Raw genomic sequence first — 20,999 nt, 5'->3', positions numbered from 1 at the left:
GAGAACTCTACAATTTCATGGTCACTCTGCCCAAGACAGTCCCCAACCTTCACATCTGCCACCAGTCCTTCTCTGTTAGTGAAGAGCAGGTCTAGTGGGGTGCCTCCCTGGTAGGCTCTTGCACCAGCTGTGTCAGGAAGCTATCTTCCACACACTCTAGAAACCTCCTGGACTGCTTCCTCTGCGCAGTATTATATTTCCAGCATATATCAGGGAAGTTGAAGTCTCCCATGAGAACGAGCGCTGGCGATCGTGCAACTTCTGCGAGCTGCTCATAGAATGCCTCATCCATCTCTTCATCCTGATTAGGTGGTCTATAACAGACCCCCAGCAAGATGTCACCCCTACAGGCCTTCCCCCTGATCCTTATCCATAGACACTCAACTTTATCATTGCCAACCCCAACCTCTTCAACATCAAAACACTCTTTAATATAAAGAGACATGCCACCACCCTTCCTTCCTTGTCTATCCCTTCTGAAGAGCTTGTAGCCATCCATCACGGTACTCCAGTCATGGGAGTGATCCCACCATGTTTCAGTTATAGCAACTAGGTCATAGCCTGCCACACAATCGCTTCCAGCTCCTCCTGTTTGTTGCCCATGCTCCATCTGGAATGTCACAAGTCCTTGGGACCAGACGGGCTACACCCTAGGGTGCTGAGGGAGCTGGCAGAAGTGATTGCCAAGCCGCTTTCCACCATCTACAAGCGTTCCCGGTTATCTGGAGAGGTCCCAGAGGACTGGAGGCTTACAGATGCGACTCCCATCTACAAGAAGGGCCGTAAGGAGGACCCGGGGAACTACAGGCCTGTCAGCCTGGCCTTGGTTCCAGGGAAAGTCATGGAGCAAATCATCTTTGGTGAGATCACATGGCACATGCGTGGCATCCAGGGGATCAGGCCCAGCCAGCAGGCATTCATGAAAGGCAGGACATTTGAAAATGAAACAGGGTATGGGGATGTGAATGCCTGGATAGAATGGGTCAAATATACTGTCCAGAGTCTCAACCATAGCAATTGCTATGCTTGTGCCTCGGGACGACCGATTGCCCAGATAGTGCCCTTCCCATTGGGGTGGACCAAGGATTCCCAGGGGATGCGATGTATGATTGCATTGTACCAAGAAAAGACTGCCTGGGGAAATGAGGCCTGTAAGTCTCTCTCTTTGCTCTTCCCTTCCTTGCGTGATAGCAATATCAGGGCTCCCCCTGCATTCTCTACAGCTATAGGTAACCATACAGCTTGCCTCTCACGGCAGGGTGTGAGTGCTACCCGGCATCTGGGAGAATTTGCCTTGTGCACTGGGACCCTGAATGTTACCAAGGACTTGATGGGAAACTGCTCAAGACTTGAGATCCCCAGGGCAGATCTCTGGTGGTACTGTGGAGGGAAGATCTTATGGTCCACCCTACCATCTAATTGGGGAGGCACTTGTGCACTTGTTCAATTAGCTATACCCTTCACCCTGGCATTTCAAAGAGAAACATCAAAAATACCCAGAAGAAGTAAAAGAAGCTTAGGAGTACCATTCGATGATAGAGTCTACATAGATTCTATTGGGGTGCCTAGAGGAGTTCCCAATGAACACAAAGCTAGAAATCAAATTGCCGCAGGGTTTGAGTCATCACTGTTCTGTTGGGTAACAATCAACAAGAATGTGGATTGGATTAATTACATTTATTATAATCAGCAGAGATTCATAAATCACACAAGGGATGCGATAAGAGGAATCGCTGAACAACTAGATGCCACCAGCAGAATGGCTTGGGAAAACAGAATAGCAATGGATATGATGCTCGCAGAGAAGGGAGGTGTGTGCACGATGCTGGGCAGCCGTTGTTGCACTTTTATCCCCAACAATACTGCCCCGGATGGCACAGTAACTAGAGCATTGCAAGGGCTTACCACCCTTCCAGTGAATTGGCAGAAAAATTAGGAACAGGCACTTCCATCACTGGATGGTTGGAATCTTGGTTTGGTAAATGGAAAGGGATGGTAGTGTCCATATTCACATCCTTCATCACAGTAGCAGGAGTTTTGACAGCCGTTGGTTGTTGCATTATCCCCTGAGTGAGAGGACTGGTCCAGCGGTTAATTGAAACTGCACTATTGAAACAAACCACCACGGAGCTACCACCCTACTCAGATGAGATGATGATATTAGAGGAGATGGAAAGCAAAGAAAGTGAAGAAGAGCAAGATATCTACCAAATTACACCTTAGAGAAAGTTTTGCAAAAATCAACAATTTATAAAGAAGAAAAGGGGGGAACTGTGGGAATAAAAATGTTGGTTTTGCACCAGAATTGGTAACATAAGCACAGGAAGTACCAGGCATACTACGTATGCTGCTTCGTGGGAATGTACAATATAAAGATAAGCTGCTTCCTGGATTTGCACAACGGGGGGGTGGGGGGGGGGGGGTGGGGAGAGAAAACAAGTACTAGATTGATATTCAACGGAAAAGCATTGATTAGGATGTATGCGACCAGGTGTAAGAAAGAGTGTTTTTGTGTTTTTTGCAAAGAGATGTTACAGTGTTTAGGAGGAAGGAATGTGGTATTGAGATATTCTTGCAATGATAAGAAAGCTTACCAGACAACCTTGTAAAATGCAGACAATAACCAGACTCCTTAGTGCAATTAGGCGAAAATCACGATGTCAAGTCAAGTCAGATAAGTGAAGAAACATTACCACTTCAAAGAGTAAAAAAAAAAAGTCATGAGAAACTTGAAAAATAACAGGCGGGCAACTGAAAGCCATGTATCATCTGTGAAGCGTTGGATAGGTTGTGAACCTAGACTACCCAGTCAATGGGGAAACAGGGGAGGGTCCCGGTCGTCAAGAGGTGAAGTATATAAACTGTGCTATGTAACTAGTAGGCGTGCTCCTGCTTGCGGGATGCCCGCCATTGCAGTCGCAAATAAATTGCTACTTCACTGAGATCCTTGCCTGAGACTATGTTATTGGCTACAGAGTGTTTCTCACATCTGCATAACACCTCAGCACAAAAAAGCTAAATTAATTGCCTTGACTAGGGCCTTGGAATTAGCAGAAGGGAAGACACTCAATGTCTATACAGACTCTAAATATGCCTTTGGAGTTTTGCATGCCCATGGAGCCATCTGGAAAGAGCGAGGATTACTGACAACAGCTGGAGGACCAGCAATCAAGCATGGTCCAGACATTTTTTACAGTTGTTGCAGGCAGTGCAAGGCCCAAAGCTGTAGCAGTAATGCGCTGTAAGTCCCACCACAATGGTGATCACAACATAATAATAGGGAACAGGAAAGCTGACTTAGCAGCCAAAGAAGCAGCTAGAAGAGCACCAGAAGACCTACAAGGCATGTTAGCCCCCCATGCAAAGGCTTCACTCAATCCACCAGAATAGTCCACTAAAGAGATCCAACTAGCAGAAAACCTGAAAGTAAATGAATTAGTGACAGAAGGTAGTCAAATGCATGTTAGAGGGGAAGGCTGGGTAAGGCAATATTTGCTTTGTCTGACATGTTGTCCTCTCTCCATAGAGATGTACAGGAGCGATTACCAATTCCACTGGATGTTCCGGTACATCCATTTTGACCTGGACATCAGGTGCTGATCCGAATGTGGAAAGACTAGCCTCTAAAGGAAAACTGGAAAGGACCCTATACTATCTTGCTCCACACCTACACTGCAATCAAGGCGGAAGGGATCAAATCATGGATTCACTACACTCGTGTAAAGGCAGCACCACCAGAAGAGAAGAAGTGAGACCTACCTTCAGAAGAAGCACAAGAGACTTTGTGGCAAATAGAACCAACTGAGGATTTGAAATTGCTGTTCTGAAGAACAAAATGATTTTTATTCTGAATATAATTTTCCTTAACAGGGTTGACCTACGGTTCTAATACTTGGACACAACTCGATAGTTCAGTTAGCTTTAAACTTAACCCATGTTGCAAATATATTATCTTGTTGGGTGTGTACCCATGTACCTGCTTCAGCACGAGGGAACTCCTATCTATGCTATACCACTCACTGTAAACAAGACAGAAGTGTGGCAATTAGCAAACTCGAGCTAAATATGAGAAATGCTAGTATTTCTCCTCCATCACAGTTTTCCTCTATCCCTGCGTATCCTACTGAGAGAGAAAATCTGTTATGTGTACACTCAATTAATAGAACTAAGGAGAATGTGGCCCAGGGATCGTATGTAGGTTCCTGGAATCCAATTGGACAATGTAAAACAATGATTGCAGTTGAAACTACCAATGACACTATCATAAAAAATTATGGACATAGAAGTGGACCTATCAGCCTCCATTGGTGGATATCCCCAGGAGGAGTATATTGGTTATGTGGTCCAGGAGTGCGTAACGCTCTTCCTTCTGGATGGTATGGGACTTGTGCCCTGGGAACTGTAGTTCCAGATGTTAGACTCCATAAATACTCAGACATAAGGGGTTGGCTAAGATCACAGGCTATCTTTATGACACCTTGGGAAAAATAAGGAGTTTATAATCCCCTTTCAAGCAGAAATATCTGGTTTCATATTTTGTGGAGGGCTCTAATCCCTTCATTGGGAATTGTAGTGATACCGAGTCAGAAGGACATATGGTTCTCTCCCTGACAGAATAATAGAACTAAATCTGAAATGTTTTATGAACAGTTAGGCCAAACCTTGACTATGTTTAGTTAGATAGAAGGAAGTCTAGAAACATTGCATCTCTGGTGCTACCTTACTCAATAATTAGTCAGCCTTTTGTGTAAAACCATACAGAATTGTATCCCAGGACAGGGTAAGGGGGCAAGATAACCCTGGAGTGTGTCCAGAGAAGGGCTACGAAGCTGGTGAAGGGTCTGGAACACAAGTCCTATGAGGAGCGGCTGAGGGAGCTGGGGTTGTTGAGTCTGGAGAAGAGGAGCCTCAGGGGAGACCTTATTGCTCTCTCTAACTACCTGAAAGGAAGTTGTGGGGAGCTGAGGGTCGGCCTCTTCTTGCAGATAAGCAGCTATGGGAATAGAGGGAATGGCCTCAAGTTGTGCCAGGGGAGGTTTAGGTTGGAAATTAGGAGACATTTCTTCTCAGAAAGAGTAGTCAGGCATTGCAAGGGATTGCCCAGGGAGGTGGTGGAGTCACCATCCCTGGGGGTGTTTAAGGAAAGGTTGAATGTGGTTCTTAGGGACATGGTTTAGTGGATGATACTGGTGGTAGAGGGGTGGTTGGACCAGATAATCCTGGAGATCTTTTCCAAACTTAATGATTCTATGAATCTATTATCCTATGAACCCAGGCCTGGAGGATGTGTCTGAAAAGAATAGGTGAGGTACTCATGGTATGCATAGGTCCTTAGATACATAAATGACTAAGCTTAGTATGCATGCCTAAATTGAAACAATAAGATAAGAAAGAGATGGCCTGAGCACATGCAAGAACTGGGTTCAACGAGCGAGCATAGTGAGGAAGACTAGTCTCAGGAACATTTACATATTTGAATGAGTTACTGGAATAATATGAATATGTTAATTATTTATTGGAAATATAATGAATATGTATGTTTTGATTGTATATAATCCCTGTAGCTTGAACTATTCGGCATGCACACTAGGTGGAGCAATCCCCTGTGCATCCAGTGCCGCAGTTAAAGAATGCCTGCTTTCTAAAACTCCAAACTGAGTCTTAAGAGTTTCTTTTACGGTAACAATACAACTTGAAAGGCCAATAGTAAACATTTCTGCAACACTAGAAATCATAAGTAATGCCACTACCGATGTTCTTGGTCGAATACAAACAGAAATAGAACAAGTATCCCAAATCGCCTTAGAAAACTGTCTTGCCTTAGATGGGCTACTCACAGCCCAGGGAAGTGTTTGTGCTGTGATAAACTGCAGCTGCTGAGTCTATGTAAATGAGAAGAAGCAAATTCAAACAGGTATTAACCAAATCTGGCAAGCATCCCATTTGTTTCACCAAGTGTCTCAGGATGCAACCGTTAGTAGCGGACCAGATTTTTCCTGGTTTTGGTCATGGTTGCCAGACTTTGGATGATTAAAACAACGGTTTTTAATTATCATAGTATCTGTAGCTATGATAGCGATATCTAGTTGTGTTCTGCGATGCATGCCTAGTTGTCTAAATTCATATAATGCTTTATTCAGCAAACCTCACGGAGTATATTATCCATATCTTGTCTTGCTAACAGTAGAGTGCTTCCTCAAATTAGCAGAAATGGACAAGAACTATGTAGTGAGAACTATGAAGCCCAAAAGTGAGGTTCATAGTCTCCAAGGGGGGAAATTGTAGTCTTAAACTGAGGAAAACAAGAAAACCTTGAAGAAAATGGAGACTAGTAGCCTTGAGCTAGCAGAAGCAAGGGAGATAAGGGATGAAAGCTAAAAAACAGAGAGAAACACAGCTGTAGGAAGATTCCAGACTGACCTATGGTAGCCTCTTGCTCGTTAAGGGTCATTAACATATTAAAATCACACCCATCAAAATGCTAATGTATGGAAACGAGGGATTTGGTGTCCTGTCCTCGCACACACACCCCCCCTTGTCTGTAATGCCCATGCTCAATAGAGATAAGTTAGGCAAGCTAAGACAGCCAATCAGCCAATCAAAAGTAGCCAGAGAGATAGTTTCACAAATTTGCTGTGTATAAATAACAGTAATTCAAGCCAGAGGTGTGCTTGCTTTGCAAAAGATTGCTAAGCACCTGACTCTGCAGTCATATAATTAAATACTTTCATGTGGATTCTGACTCCGTGCTTATTGGCAAGGCACACCAGGCACAAACCAACGGATAACAGCACCACTGACCGCTACCTTCTGGGTCTGGCTGTTCTGACAGTTTCCAGTCCACCTCGCTGTCTGCTCATCCAGCCCATACTTCAACAGCTTCTCTATCAGGATCTTATGGAGGATAGCGTCAAAGGCCTTCAAGGAGTCCAGGAAAACAATATCCGCTGCTTCTCCCTCATCCGTCAGGCTGGTGATTTAATTATAGAAACTTATCAGGTTGGTCAGGCATGACTTCCCCTTTTTGAATCCATGCTGACTACTCCTGATTTTCTTGCTCTTCATTGTGCCTGAAAATGATTTCCAGGATGAGTTGTTCCATCACCTTCCCATGGATCGAGGTGAGGCTCACCAGCCTGTAGTTCCTTGGGTCCGCCTTCTTGAAGGTAGGAGGGATGTTTGCTTTCCTCCAGTCTTTAGACACTTCTTCCAGTTGTCACATCATATTTTTCCATCATAACTAAAAACAATTCTCACTCTAAACTTAACATTGAACTACAGATATGAACTTGGGGGAACAGTTACATTTACAAAAAATTCAAAACATAATATTTAGGTTTCTGGAGATGCTTTTGTTTCCTGACAACTTGTACTAAACAAATAATTTTATCCCATGTTTAATATTCTTTAGCTGGGTCACCTTTCTGTTCCTACATCAGAAAAGAAGGTTGGGAGAAATGAATTTGAGTTCGCTTTGTCCATACTAATACTAGAACTGGCATTCAAGTGAACAATGTGCAGAGGCCCACCCCAGTGCAGAGACTCAGCCCAGACTGAGTAAATAGGGGGTCCCCTTCCTTTATTCCTTGTCAACTGTGGGCATTACAAATACTGGGTCACAGTACTCAGCACTGACTTCATTGCACACAGGACTCAACAGAAGGCAGAAAGACAATATTCAGAAGGAAGACAGTAAAGAAATCAGAAGAGATGAGTTTGAAATACTAGAAGAGTCTAAAAATCATTCTTCTAGCTTGCAAAATGCATTACATAAGATCTCTACCAAAACCCCCAATCTACAAATCTTGACTATACAGCAATTACAAAACCTGCTCACAAAACAGAAGAAAAGACCTTTCCTGCCCCAGTATAACCATATAGCCTCCTTTGGCCTTGGAAATCTGAATGGGACATATTAACAGCTAATTAGACCACAATATGCCACTATTTAGCTAAAAAAACAACAGCACCTGTATCCAGATAAGTGTGCGGCTTTTTTTCCATTGACAATGACATCACACTTTGCCTAGCTTTTCCAAAAATTCATTACAAGACCTTTCTTCCTCTCAAAATAATTTGTCTATAGCTAAGCTTTTCCTCTCTTCCTCCTTTCTCTCCAGTTTTCCGATTTCACACTTTCACACTTCGTTACAGTGCTTGCACTGGCACATATATTCAGAATTATGTAAAATTAAATTAAATAATCAAGGAACTTTTAAATTCTCATTTCTTCTGGTTCTCTGAAACAGTTTGTTAACTTTATTAAAATAACATCAATTATTCTTTTAAGTTTCATGTTGAATTATTTTTAATTCTGTACCAATACCTTCCTTCAAGCATAGGCCAAAGCACATTTATTAAAGATAGAGATTCTTTTATTTCATTAAGGGTTACTCTTAAACTGTTGAATCAAGCTACAAAAGTGTTTCCCCTTCTGAATCACAGTATTATCAAAATTTAGAAAAAAATTAACAAGCTTTTTCTTCTTTCTTTCAAAATCCTCTGCTGGAACAAATAATTCCAAAAATTATGTCTCACTTTTGCACTGGCAAAAAAATATTTTACTCTACAAAACTGGTGTAAAGCTCTGATTCAAGCATATGTTCTTTGTGGTACGAATGCAAACTGGCAGGACAGTTATAACTCTTCCCACAGCTGGAAAAATTATATTCTGCCATGGCTGCCACCAAACACAGAATCTGGAGATTGTTATCAGAGCTTAAATTTCACAATCAGTTAACTTCTAAATATTTAGCACTGCCCTTAACTTTTTCATTCAGGAAAAATTCTGCATTCTTTCAAGGAACATTACATGTTCTGTCCTAAGCAAGTTGCTCTTTTCAAATATTATATGGCTTTTTACTCACTAGGCCTAGGTGAATGAACTTAATTACATAATTTTTAAAATAAAATCCAATCAATCCTCCTAGAAAATAAACTTCTGTAGGGAAATTAAACATTTTTTTAAAATCAAAAATGCTCAGGACTTCATGGACTTCATGGACTGAATTCATGGACTGTTTATTTTAATACACACTCTTAGAAGATGTCAAGATACATAGCTTTGTATCACTATCAGACACAAGGTAAGGCATAAACATCACAGATGTAGTCCATATATATTTGTTGTTAGTATCAGTCCCCTAAACTTACAGAATAACGTAAAACACAAACAATAAATAATTGAAAATCCTTACCGCTTTGTACCCCATATCTGTTCTGCATGCTTTTCTCCCTGAAAACATTAGGATTCCTTGCCAGGATAGCCTGCAGCAAGACCGGTATATCTCCCTCTGGATCATCACTGCCAAGGTTATCTTTCAATTCTCTGCAATTGTGAAAGTAAAAAAATAAAGAAGCAAATGTATTTTCAAATTGTAAGAAACAATGTTCAAGTTAAAAAAAAAGAAAGAAAACAATTTACTGCTAAAATAAAGAAAAAAAAGTCTGCAAAGCACTGTTCCCTGCTCTATTTTTTTCCCCTCTCTTCTTTAAGGGATGGAAGGAAAATTTCCTACCAGTCCTCAAAATTATTCTCTGTTATTAAGCACATATATATCCATGGCTGTCAGATTCTGGCTATTATATAAGTTCCTTATACCCACTTTTGATCTTCTCCACAGAAGAACAACACTTGTATAACATCAAGAAAGTATTGTAGGATTAAAAATAAAATATCCATGAATGTATAATATTCAGGTCTCATATTTTATTATAAAAAGGGAAATTGGCATGTCATTGAAATCACAGGATTCCCTCTGAACTATCAAAAATGTAATGGATTTTCTATAAATGCATGCATGCTTTCATCTATTGTTTGTTTTGAGGACTTTTTAAAAGGTACTTCCATTTGATCAAAGCAATTTATTGGAATATGTAGGAGAAAAGTGCTGTCAACATAAGACAATTCAAAGGACATCATACAAAAATGAACAAAACAAAATATATATTAAACAAAAACAGGATACTTGCTGATTCAGTTCTTTAATATTAAAGTTCAATACCTAATCAGAATTGACATGGGTCTTACATGGGTCTCACCAAAAAGTTTATTTTCGTATAATGCTGGATATATAGCTTGTCTATAAGTATTATTAAACAAACTGGAACACAAATAGGTGTTGTACAATCAACATCACAAAGTTTGCAATTGTAACTTGAACAAACATTAGCTCTATTTAAAAAAAAAAAAACAGTTATGCTTAAGTGTTACTTGACTGAGATAACTGGCTCTTATACACTGATAATCCGCTACAAGCCTAACAAACAACCTGCACATTTGGATTTTCAGATTCTCACAAACATCCCTGTCAATCCATTTCATTTTAATCTCAAGGAATAAGGACAGTGATGTGATATAGCTGAAGTTCAAAATACATACATGTGATCTGTTGACACCTGATTGAGACTGTGGACGAGCTGTGAAACTAAATTTTCATCCCTGCAAGCCAGCAGGCAGTTCACCTCTTCAGCTATCCGTCCATTGAAGAGTAGGCTTTTTGTTGTTGTAGCAGGTAAAGGTGATGGAAGAGGCAGCTGGTTCAAAACTGTTATCAGAAGACAGAAAGAAGTTCAGAATCATTTCTCAGAACACAATCATACAAAATGGGCAGCCTTCTTACTCTCACATGATTAAGAAAAAACAAAAACAAAAAAAAAGACAACTACATTAGAAATATAGGGAAAAATTCTGGATTTTTTTTAAAAAAACACACATACAGAGGCTACACTGCTTTAAACAAAACAATGTATTCAAGTCCACTAATTATATTATTATTGTAAATATTTAAATGTGTTAAGGCAGGTTATATGAATAAAAACACACTTTTAAACATTCCAAAACATAAAGTTATTTAAAACGTTAAGACGGTTTTCTCTTGGAATTGAAAGCACTGATAATGGGAAGGAAGGAAATGTAAAACCCCTGTAGTTGTATGCAGTAGTCTAAGTGCATTGAGCATAATTTTCTACTCTGATCTTCAAGTTTCCACTTTGTATGGTCAGGGTAGATGGGAAAATAAAACAAAATAATTAATTTAAGCCACTAATTACATTCTCAGATTGTTCTTCTTGTATTCATTTCTATGCAAGTCATCTTCTCAAGAAAAGGCTAGTGTTGTTGATTGGTATGATAATTACAATGTTAATTCACTCAAAATACCTATTCACAAATCATAGAACCATAGAATGGCTTGGATTGGAAGGGACCTCAAAGATCATCTAGTTCCAACCTCCCTGCCATAGGCAAGGACACCACCCACTAGATCAGGTTGCCCAGGGCCTCATCTAACCTGGTCTTGAACACCTCCAAGGATGGGGCACCCACAGCCTCTCTGGGCAACCTGTTCCACTGCCTCACCACCCTCTGAGTGAAGAATTTCCTCCTAACCTCTAATCTAGATCTCCCCTCTTTTAGTTTAAAACTGTTCCCCCTCGTCCTGTCATTATCTGATTGAGCAAAGAGTTGCTCTCCATCTTTTTTATAAATCCCCTTTATGTACTTTACTCTTGGCAAAAACATTTAATTACTTAATTAAAAACATCCATAACAATATTTCAATCAGATTATAAATGAGCATACTATACTTACAGAGGGCATTCTTAGGTCTACATGCATAAGAAGGAAGTATATAAGTATATAAGTATATAAAAGTCTTGACCAGATGATTGGCAGGGCTATATAGACAAGAGAAGTGTAAGCCAGAAGAGGCCAAAAAGTTATCTATACAGATAAATCATTTTCACGGGTCCAAGAAAACAAGATGACTGACTTCCCAGGCTGATTACAGCTCCAAGATAAAGGTTTTAACTAAACCATTAGAAATAGCTTCAGGGAAAAAAAAAAAAAGGTAGAAAGCAACATAACAAAGATCAAAAGAAGAAGAGTACTTAAGTACTTACGGTCTGTAAGACTAGCAATGCCTGCAAGAGTAGTGATGGGAACATGAGGCATATCCCCATTCATCCTGAAGTTCTGGGATGGTAGTGCCTTCACAGATATTTTAGTTCAGGTGCCAGCTATCATTACTTCCCATCTCCCAAGCACTAAAAAGAACAAAAACAAATGACAACATTCAGTCTATTTAAAAGACTTTTAAATTCAGTAATATAAATGATAAATGAAATGCAGGCCATAACCTCAGCTGCATACTAAGTAAATTTTGTCAAGAGTAGGTAGAACAATGTAGAATTTAAATATCAAATGGCATTAAGAAATCAAAAGGCAAACTTCTGGTCTAAGAAGCAGAGTCCTTCATCAAAAACGATGCAAGATAAGGCAAACAAGAAATTTTCTTGGGTTATACAGTACTAAACCAATAGTCAATGTCTGGATATTAAAGGTACAAAGACAATTAAAACAAGTTAATGAATTTTATACCTTATTTTGAAAGAAAAAATAAAAACTAAAAAATTGGTAGCAGAACTTCTGTTGATTCATACTGCTGTGGAGAGCACTTAATCCATAACCAGTTTAAGTAATTAGCTATGTTCACTTCCCAAGTTTGGAGAAGGAAGTATTTTTCATACAAGAGGTGGCTAGCAAAAATAAAAGGAATAATATACAGACGTAAAAATCAAGGAAACAAAGTGACAAATACAAAATCTTCATGTATTTTAAAATAAGTATCTATTTCAAAATTAATCTGAAGATCTCTCTTTAATATTAAACACTCTCTGGTAAAACTACTGCTAGGAACTGTATCCCCCATTCCACAAAAAGAAAAGTTTTAGTCCCACTAAACTAGCTTGTTTATTTCCTGTAAAACAGTACATTTTATATTCAACTAAAGAATAAGTATGCATTCACTCAGTTTTCACTAATTGTAAAGATCTAAAAAGATATCTACTAAAGATATAGTTAAAAAAAAAGTCATCACAATAATTGCAACTGCAGTTGCAAGACAACAAAATTTACAAAGATCACACATTACAATCCACTATTGTTATACTAATGAAATGACAAAAATTGAGCATGATATTGTCTAAAGACAAACAAAATAAAGGAAAGGAACTTGATTTTGTATACATCTGCCTACTATAGATAGGCACCTGTGCTAACAGTTTGTGAAAGAGTAAGAAGAATTCTTCCGTAAGCATTTATGTTGCCTGCTGAAGATACTGAAATCGTGATTTGCTTACGCTTACTTTACAAATCAATATTTTTGCGAATTACATACACAATACATATAAACCAAAAAAACACTGTCATTTCCTTAGTAATCTTTATGTCATTCTTTCTTATATAGGACACCACTGCTAATAAATACTTACTATTCCAAGCAAGACAAGGAAACTGAATGTTATCAGTCTTCCTATTTAAAGTTTTCATGAACCACTGAAGTTAACTTTTCAGTTTCCTTATATACACATAACTGAATTATTTGAAGAAAAAAATACCAACACTGAGGTTAAATAGGACAGTGAGTGGACTTCCTTTGCTACACCTGCCATGGTCTCATTCTTACCTCTAAATTACATTTGTTTATTAAAAATATAGTACATTACAGGTGCAGAAACTTAGCTAAGAAAACTGCTGCAGACAGATATACCGTGTGTTTTGTGGTGGGTTTTTTTTTGTTTTGTTTTTCTCTCTCTTTTTTTTTTTTAACCAGAAGAAAACAGACTTCATACACCCAGAGCAGTTTCAAATAATAGTCAAGGTTCTTTACCTGAAACAAACACCGATATACACAGGATTTCAGTAGTTTCTTAGTTGCCTAAATAAGCAATTCTTTAAAAAACAAACCAAAAAGAATCCTACAAACCCATAACTTAACTTTTCCCGTGATGGCAACAGCAAACCCACAAGAGCTACTAACACTTAAATTATACATATGATAGAAAGGCCATGTCTGATAATCCACTTCTCCCAACTGAAACTGCATCAAAACTGACTAAAGCCATGTCAGTAGACAGCATTATTGGAAATCCTGTATGCAACACTGAGGCAAGAAAAAAAAAATCTTAGTACTTTCACTTCTTAATAGCCTGGGGAAGGTATAACCATCAGATGTAGTCAATATTAACACAAGTTCCTTTCCAGTATTACTGCTGCAATAATTAAATTATACAGATATTCAATGGGAAAAATTCCTCCAAAACCAGACGCTCAAATCAGAAACCTTCTCCACAGATACATGATAAGAAACCCAAATTGGCAAGGTCCAGACCTGAGAATGTATCAAGCTAGGATGGTCAGGGGAAGAGCATTCTTTATACGAGGAGAGTAGAACAGGTTAGTTTGTTTAGCTAACAAAACCAAGGTCAAGACAGAACATGGTTGCTTTCTATATGGCAATCAAAGAAGGCTGAAAGGAAGGAATACTAAAGGCCAATGCTAACACAACAATAAATGAAGGCATGAATGCAAACAAGAAGGAAAATGAAACAGAATTTCACCATCAGAGTAGACACTTTCTGGAACAGCCTTCTACTAAGAGTAGTAGTAGAATCGTAGAATCATAAAGGTTGGAAAAGACCTCCAAGATCATCTGGTCCAACCATCACCCTACCACCAGTATCACCCACTAAACCATGTCCCTAAGCATCACATGCAGACTTTCCTTAAACACCCCCAGGGACGGTGACTCCACCACTTCCCTGGGCAATCCCTTGCAATGCCTGACTACTCCTTCTGAGAAGAAATGTCTCCTAATTTCCAACCTAAACCTACCCTGGTGCAACTTGAGGCCATTCCCTCTAGTCCTATCACTGCTTATCTGTGAGAAGAGGCTGACCCCCAGCTCCCCACAACTTCCTTTCAGGTAGTTAGAGAGAGCAATAAGGTCTCCCCTGAGCCTCCTCTTCTCCAGACTCAACAACCCCAGCTCCCTCAGACGCTCCTCATAGGACTTGTGTTCCAGACCCTTCACCGGCTACATAGCCCTTCTCTGGACATGTTCCAGGGCCTCAATGTCCTTCTTCTACTGAGGGGCCCAAAGCTGAACACAGTACTCGAGGTAAGGCCTCACCAGAGCAGAGTACAGGGGGATGGTCACCTCCCTGGTCCTGCTGGCTACGCTATTCCAGAGACAAGCCAGGATGCCGTTGGCCTTCTTGGTCACCTGGGCACACTGCTGGCTCCTGTTCAGGCGAGCATCAATCAGCACCCCCAGATCCCTTTCCTCTGCACAGCTTTCCAGCCACTCTGCCCCAAGCTTGTAGCGCTGCATGGGGTTGTTGTGGCCAAAGTGCAGGACCCGGCACTTAGCCATGTTGAACCTCATCCCATTGGCCTCTGCCCATTGACCCAACCTGTCCAGGTCCCTCTGCAGGGCCTTCCTACCCTCCGACAGCTAGACACTTTCCCTCAACTTGGTGTCGTCTGCAAACTTGCTGAGGGTGCACTCAATTCCCTTGTCCAAGTCATCAATAAAGATATTAAAGAGGATGGGCCCCAACACCGACCCCTGGGGAACACCACTGGTGACCAATCGCCAGCTGGATTTCACTCTGTTCACTGCTACTCTCAGGGCCCGGCTGTCCAGCCAGTTTTTAACCCAGCCAAGAGCGTAGCTGTCCAAGCCATGGGCTGCCAGCTTCTCCAGGAGAATACTGGGTGAAACCGTGTCAAAGGCCTTGCTGAAGTCCAGGTAGACTACATCAGCAGGCTTTCCCTCATCCACCAGATGGGTTACCTGGTCATAGAAGGAGATGCATGTTGAGCATCTAGTCCACCAACACCCCCAGGTCCTTCTCCTCAGGGCTGCTCTCAATGCATTCTCCACCCAGCCTGTATTTGTGCTTGGGATTGCTCTGGCCCAGGTGCAGGGCCTTGCACTTGGCCTTGCTGAACTTCATGAGGTTCACACAGGCCCACCTCTCAAGCCTGTCCACGTCCCTCTGGATGGCATCCCTTCCCGCCAGTGTGTCAACCACACCACACAGCTTGGTGTCATCAGCAAACTTGCTGAGGGTGCACTCAGTCTCACTGGCCATGTCAGTAACAAAGATGTTAATCAGCGACGGTCCCAGTACCGACCCCTGAGGAACGCCACTTGTCACTGGTCTCCACCTGTGGACATTGAGCCATGGATCCCAACTCTTTGAGTGCAACCATCCAGCCAATTCCTTACCCACCAAGCGGTCCATACGTCAAATCCATGTCTCTCCAATTTAGAGACAAGGATATTGCTGGGGTCAAATACTTTGCACAAATCCAGGTAGATGATGTCAGTTGCTCTTCCCCTATCCACCAATGCTGTAACCCCATTGTAGAAGGCCACCAGATTTGTCAGGCACAATCTGCCCTTAGTGAAGCCATGTTGGCTGTCACCAGTCACCTCCTTATTTTCCATCTGCCTTAGCATAGTTTCCAGGAGGATCTGCTCCATGATCTTGCCAGGCACAGAGGTGAGACGGACTGGCCTGTAGTTCCCCGGGTCTTCCTTTTTTTCCCTTTTTAAAAATGGGGGTTATGTTTCCCCTCCTCCAGTCAGTGGGAACTTCACCAGACTGCCACGACTTCTCAAATATGATGGATAGTGGCTTAGCAACTTCATTTGCCAGTTCCCTCAAGACCCGCAGATACATCTCATCCGGTCCCATGGACTTGTGCACCTTCAGGTTCCTTAGACGGTCTCAAACATGATCTTCTCCTACAGTGGGCAGTTCATCATTCTCCCAATCCCTGCCTTTGCCTTCTGGGGCCCGGGCTACGAGGCTGGAGCTCTTGTCAGTGAAGACCGAGGCAAAAAAGTCATTGAGTACCTCAGCCTTCCCCATATTCCAGGTGACCAGGTCTCCCATTCCCTTCCAGTGAGGGCCCACAGTTTCCCTAGTCTCCCTTCTGTGACTGACATACCTATAGAAGCCTTACTTGTTGCCCTTGATGTGCCTGCCCAGATTTAATTCTATCTTGGCTTTAGCTTTCCTAACCTGATCCCTGACTGCTTGGACAATTTCTCTGTATTCCTTTTTCAATAATAAGGAAATAAGGAAATAATAAGGAGAATAAGGAAAAATCTTAAGTTTCACATTGTAAATTTCTATCATAACTTCTGGTATAAACTTAAATATAATCGAAGTGAGTAGAACAAATAAAATAGAAGATTCACGATGACATTTCAAGATTGAATCACTGTTGATCTTGAGGGAGAACAATGTCAAAAATCAAGGTGAGACCAAGTTAAACACTGTAGGTCATATAAAGAGATTTGATTGTGGATGATCAATAGCGCTGTTTTTTTTCCCACTTAAAAGAGCCAAGCAAAGCCTTAATTCATAACACACAAAATAACAGAAACTTTTCCTCTGAGGAACTGTGATAAATGTATATATTGATAAACAGTGATACCAAGCATATTATAAGAAAACTCCTGAACTGAATACATTACTTGCTTTCATGTCCCTCATCAGCAGAATTTGCATCAACTGAAGCTTTTGTCTCTTTTCAGTGACAAACACATTTTTTTCATTTCATTTGCAGACTATTTTGAAAAACACTGAACACAACACTTCTGTAACAGCTACCTCCTACTTCCATAGCAATTCCAGAATGTGCAAAGAGACAAAGAAGGCCAAAGTGCTTACTTCAGTCTATGAAACTTACTGTGATTACTAAGCAAACAAGTTATCCTTCTCTGCCCTTTTTCCCCACATCCAAGATTTATGTCTTCTTATTCTAGTCTGGTTATGTTCGGCTCTTTTAGGTCTATGCTTCTCCAGCCATCTTTCACAATACCCAAGGGTGTGACAGAGTCACAGGGCTGGAAAGCTGCAACTTAGCCTCTCAGAAAAGTGCACACGTGTACATGCATATGCATGTACAGAGACAGGAGAAGAAACTGGAATGAAGAATAAGCTTAAATACATACAATCAGTAACTACAGTTGGTACGCCCATGTCTTATAGAATGGGGCTTCTGCTAACTCAGAGGACACCACAAAGACAAGCCAGAAGGAAGACTGTTACACTTCCCCAAACTTTTATGAACATAGCTTTTAGGCAACTGAGGAAACAACATCTTATTGTTTTCTGACCTGCCTCTCTCCTGCCCCAACTGCTTATTATTTTCCTTGCGTCCATGATTTATATATTATTCCTGTTCCTCCATAAAATCTGGTCTGCAGCCATGCAGGTATTTCTGCAGAGCTTTCCTTTTCAGTATGCAACACAAGGAACAGCAGAAATCGAGTCACTTAAATTTGACAGGACAAAAATATTACCATCAAGTTGCCACTGCAACTACTCTCCACTACATAGGTGCATAATCCATGGCAACAAATACAGGAAATCATGTACTAGAGACATTGCATATACTTGTTTTTCCTTCTCTCTCTTCCCCCCCACCCCCACCTCTTTGAGGAAGAAGGAATAAAGGGCTACTAGCATGTTCATGGATCCACAATTTTGCATAAATCACTATTTTTCCCCAAAAATCACAGAACTGTTGATGTTGGAAGGGACCCTCTCGAGGTAATCCAACCCTCTGCTCACGCAAGTACATCAAAAGCAGATTGCCTAGGGACTGAGCAAAAAGTAAAAATAAAGGTAAAAAAAAGTCATTGTACTCAAACTGTCTACATATTTTATTTTCTTTAGCAGTAATCTTCATTATATATGGCAAAACAACCTGACTGTCTACAACAAAATAAATCCAAAGACAATTCAGCCACTTCACAACATAGAATCATAGAATATCTGAGTTGGAAGGGACTCACAAGGATCATAGAGTCCAACTCTTGGGTCCCCAAAGGACCACCCAAAAAAATCATACCATGTGTCTGAAACTGTTGTCCAAATGCTTCTTGAACTCTGACAGGCTTGGTGCCGTGACCATTTCCCTGGGGAGTTTATTCCAGTGCCCAACCACTCTCTTGGTGAAAAACCTTTTCCTGATATCCAGCCTGAACCACCCCTGTTGCAGCTTCAAGCAGTTTCCTTGGGTCCTATTGCTGGTCACCAGAGAGAAGAGATCAGCGCCTGCCCCTCCCTTGCGAGGAAGCTGTAGACCACGATGAGGTCTCCCCTCAGTCTTCTTCAGGCTGAACAAACCAAGTGACTTCATCTACTCCTCATATGTCTTGCCCTCCAGACCCTTCACCATCTTCATAGCCCTCCTTTGGACACTCTCCAACAGTTTTATATCTTTCTTATACAGTAGCACCCAAAACTGCACAGAGTACTCACAGTGAGGCCACACCAGCTCAGGGTAGAGCAGGACAATCACTTCCCTCGACTGGCTAGCGATGCCGTGCTTGATGCATCCAAGGATATGGTTGGCCCTCCTGGCTGCCAAGGCACACTGCTGGCTCATGTTCAGCTTGCTATCAACCAAAACCCCCAGATCCTTTTCTGCAGGGCTGATCTCCAGCATCTTGTCCCCCAGTCTGAACATATAGCCAGGGTTGCCCCATCCCAGGTGCAGAATCCAACACTTGCTCTTGTTAAACTTCATATTGCTGGTGATTGACCAGCTCTCTAATTTGTTCAGATCTCTCTGCAAGGTCTCACTACCCTCGATGAAGTCAACAGCTCCACCCAATTTGGTATCGTCCACTAACTTGGTCAAAAAACCTTCAACTCCTACATCCAAATTGTTTATGAAAACATTTAAGAGGACTGGTCCTAAAATGGAGCCCTGGGGAACCCCACTAGTGACAGGTCGCCATCCTGATATAACCCCATTTACAAGAACCCTCAATTGTTCATCCATCTTATTATGCTTTTACCTAACTGTATTCTGGTCATTTTGTCCAGAAGGATATTGTGAGAGGCAGTATCAAAAGCTTTACTGAAATCCAGAAAGATTACATCGACTGGCTTCCTTTGGTCAACTAGCTGGGTGATCTTGTCATAGAAGGAAACTGTTTGTTAGACATGACCTTCCCCTAGTGAACCCACATTGGCTCTGACCAATGACTGCATTGTCCTTTAGGTGCTCTTCAGTAACTCCCAGAATAATCTTCATAATTTTACCAGGCACTGAAGTAAGACTGACATAAAACATATTTTATTAAACCAAAGAATAAAGTATTTCCCAAAATCTGAGGTTACCTATTCCATAGATGAAAAGTGTAAACAAGACATTGAGCCACATAATTTAATATTTTCAGAAATTACAGAACACTATTTTTGCAACTCCTCTAAAAGAAAGCATTTTCTTCATTTTAATTTTAAATAAAAAGTTGGCAGACTTTTAGATCACAAAGGCTCCAAAGAAACTTGCATCTAACATTTCTAATCTTGACATTAGGGAAAGTTTTTGCTCTGTTACTGTCAAAGTTTGCCACATTAACCTCTTTAGAATGAGTAAACCCACGTGGAAAACAAGTTACCATGCATATAACCACACAGCAAGAGTATATACAGCTATAAAAGTCATCATAAAGTAAAAGAGCATCATCAATCCAGAAATTGTATTAAAATCTGCTAAGAATTAAGCCTACACTTAAGTTTACCAGTTTTCCAAAGCTATTCCACATTGTAGTTTTTACTTTGGCTTTTAAACCCGTTCATATATTACTTTGAAGTCAGAAACAAAGTTTCTTTTGTGAAGAGAGTTGACGTGCAATGAGTAGGGTTTTTTTGTAATTTCTGAGCCTTTTTAAATGCATCTTGCAAAAAAGAAATGGGTAACATCATCTCCAACTGGAATGGTCTTTTTAAACAAAGTTAGAAGTATCCGTAATGACAGAAGCATTTATTCCTATACAATCAGTGGAAGCAACAGTCATCATTATTCTATTCACAGAGCCATGGAACTGGAAGAGATTCAGCTTCCATATTTAACTATAACTGCTAGCACTCAATATAAGCCATAGACTTCCTATTCTTGCTTTGACAAATATGAAGACCTTTGTATAAATAAATAATAATAATAAAAAAAACCTCTGCAAGCAAATGAAGCAGATTAACTGGAAACACATGGATCCAACTTTTCTACGCCCCCAATTAGACTGTAGCTACAGTTTAGAACAACCACTACAGTTATTCAACTGGGACAAAAAAATAAAAATAAAAAACAGGTATGCTCATCCCCGAAGAATGCATCACCA

At 40.7% G+C, this 20,999-nt stretch overlaps 2 protein-coding genes across 4 annotated transcripts in view; both read right to left on the bottom strand.

Annotated features, from left to right (window-relative positions):
* The window catches only part of LOC308184976 (uncharacterized protein), a gene marked incomplete at its 3' end in the record, with an annotated part of 320,479 nt that overhangs the window by 156,275 nt on the left and 143,205 nt on the right, over window positions 1–20,999 (bottom strand). The window lies entirely within an intron of this gene.
* LOC308184706 (nipped-B-like protein) overlaps window positions 1–20,999 on the bottom strand; it is a 196,016-nt gene that overhangs the window by 118,013 nt on the left and 57,004 nt on the right. For all 3 annotated transcript variants that reach the window (XM_080572031.1, XM_080572030.1, XM_080572032.1), the window contains exons 2-4: window positions 11,902–12,045; window positions 10,382–10,547; window positions 9,198–9,328 (exon numbers count right to left, since the gene is read on the bottom strand). In XM_080572031.1, coding sequence (XP_080428157.1) covers window positions 9,198–9,328; window positions 10,382–10,547; window positions 11,902–11,965 — 361 coding nt within the window. In that variant the 5' untranslated portion in view covers window positions 11,966–12,045. The remainder of the gene's footprint in view (window positions 1–9,197; window positions 9,329–10,381; window positions 10,548–11,901; window positions 12,046–20,999) is intronic.

This window comes from Anser brachyrhynchus, assembly GCF_964034855.1.
Source record: "Anser brachyrhynchus genome assembly, chromosome: W".
NCBI classification, from domain to species: domain Eukaryota; kingdom Metazoa; phylum Chordata; class Aves; order Anseriformes; family Anatidae; genus Anser; species Anser brachyrhynchus.
Note: the sequence above shows the minus strand (reverse complement) of the source record. Positions and strands in the feature narration are given on the sequence as shown.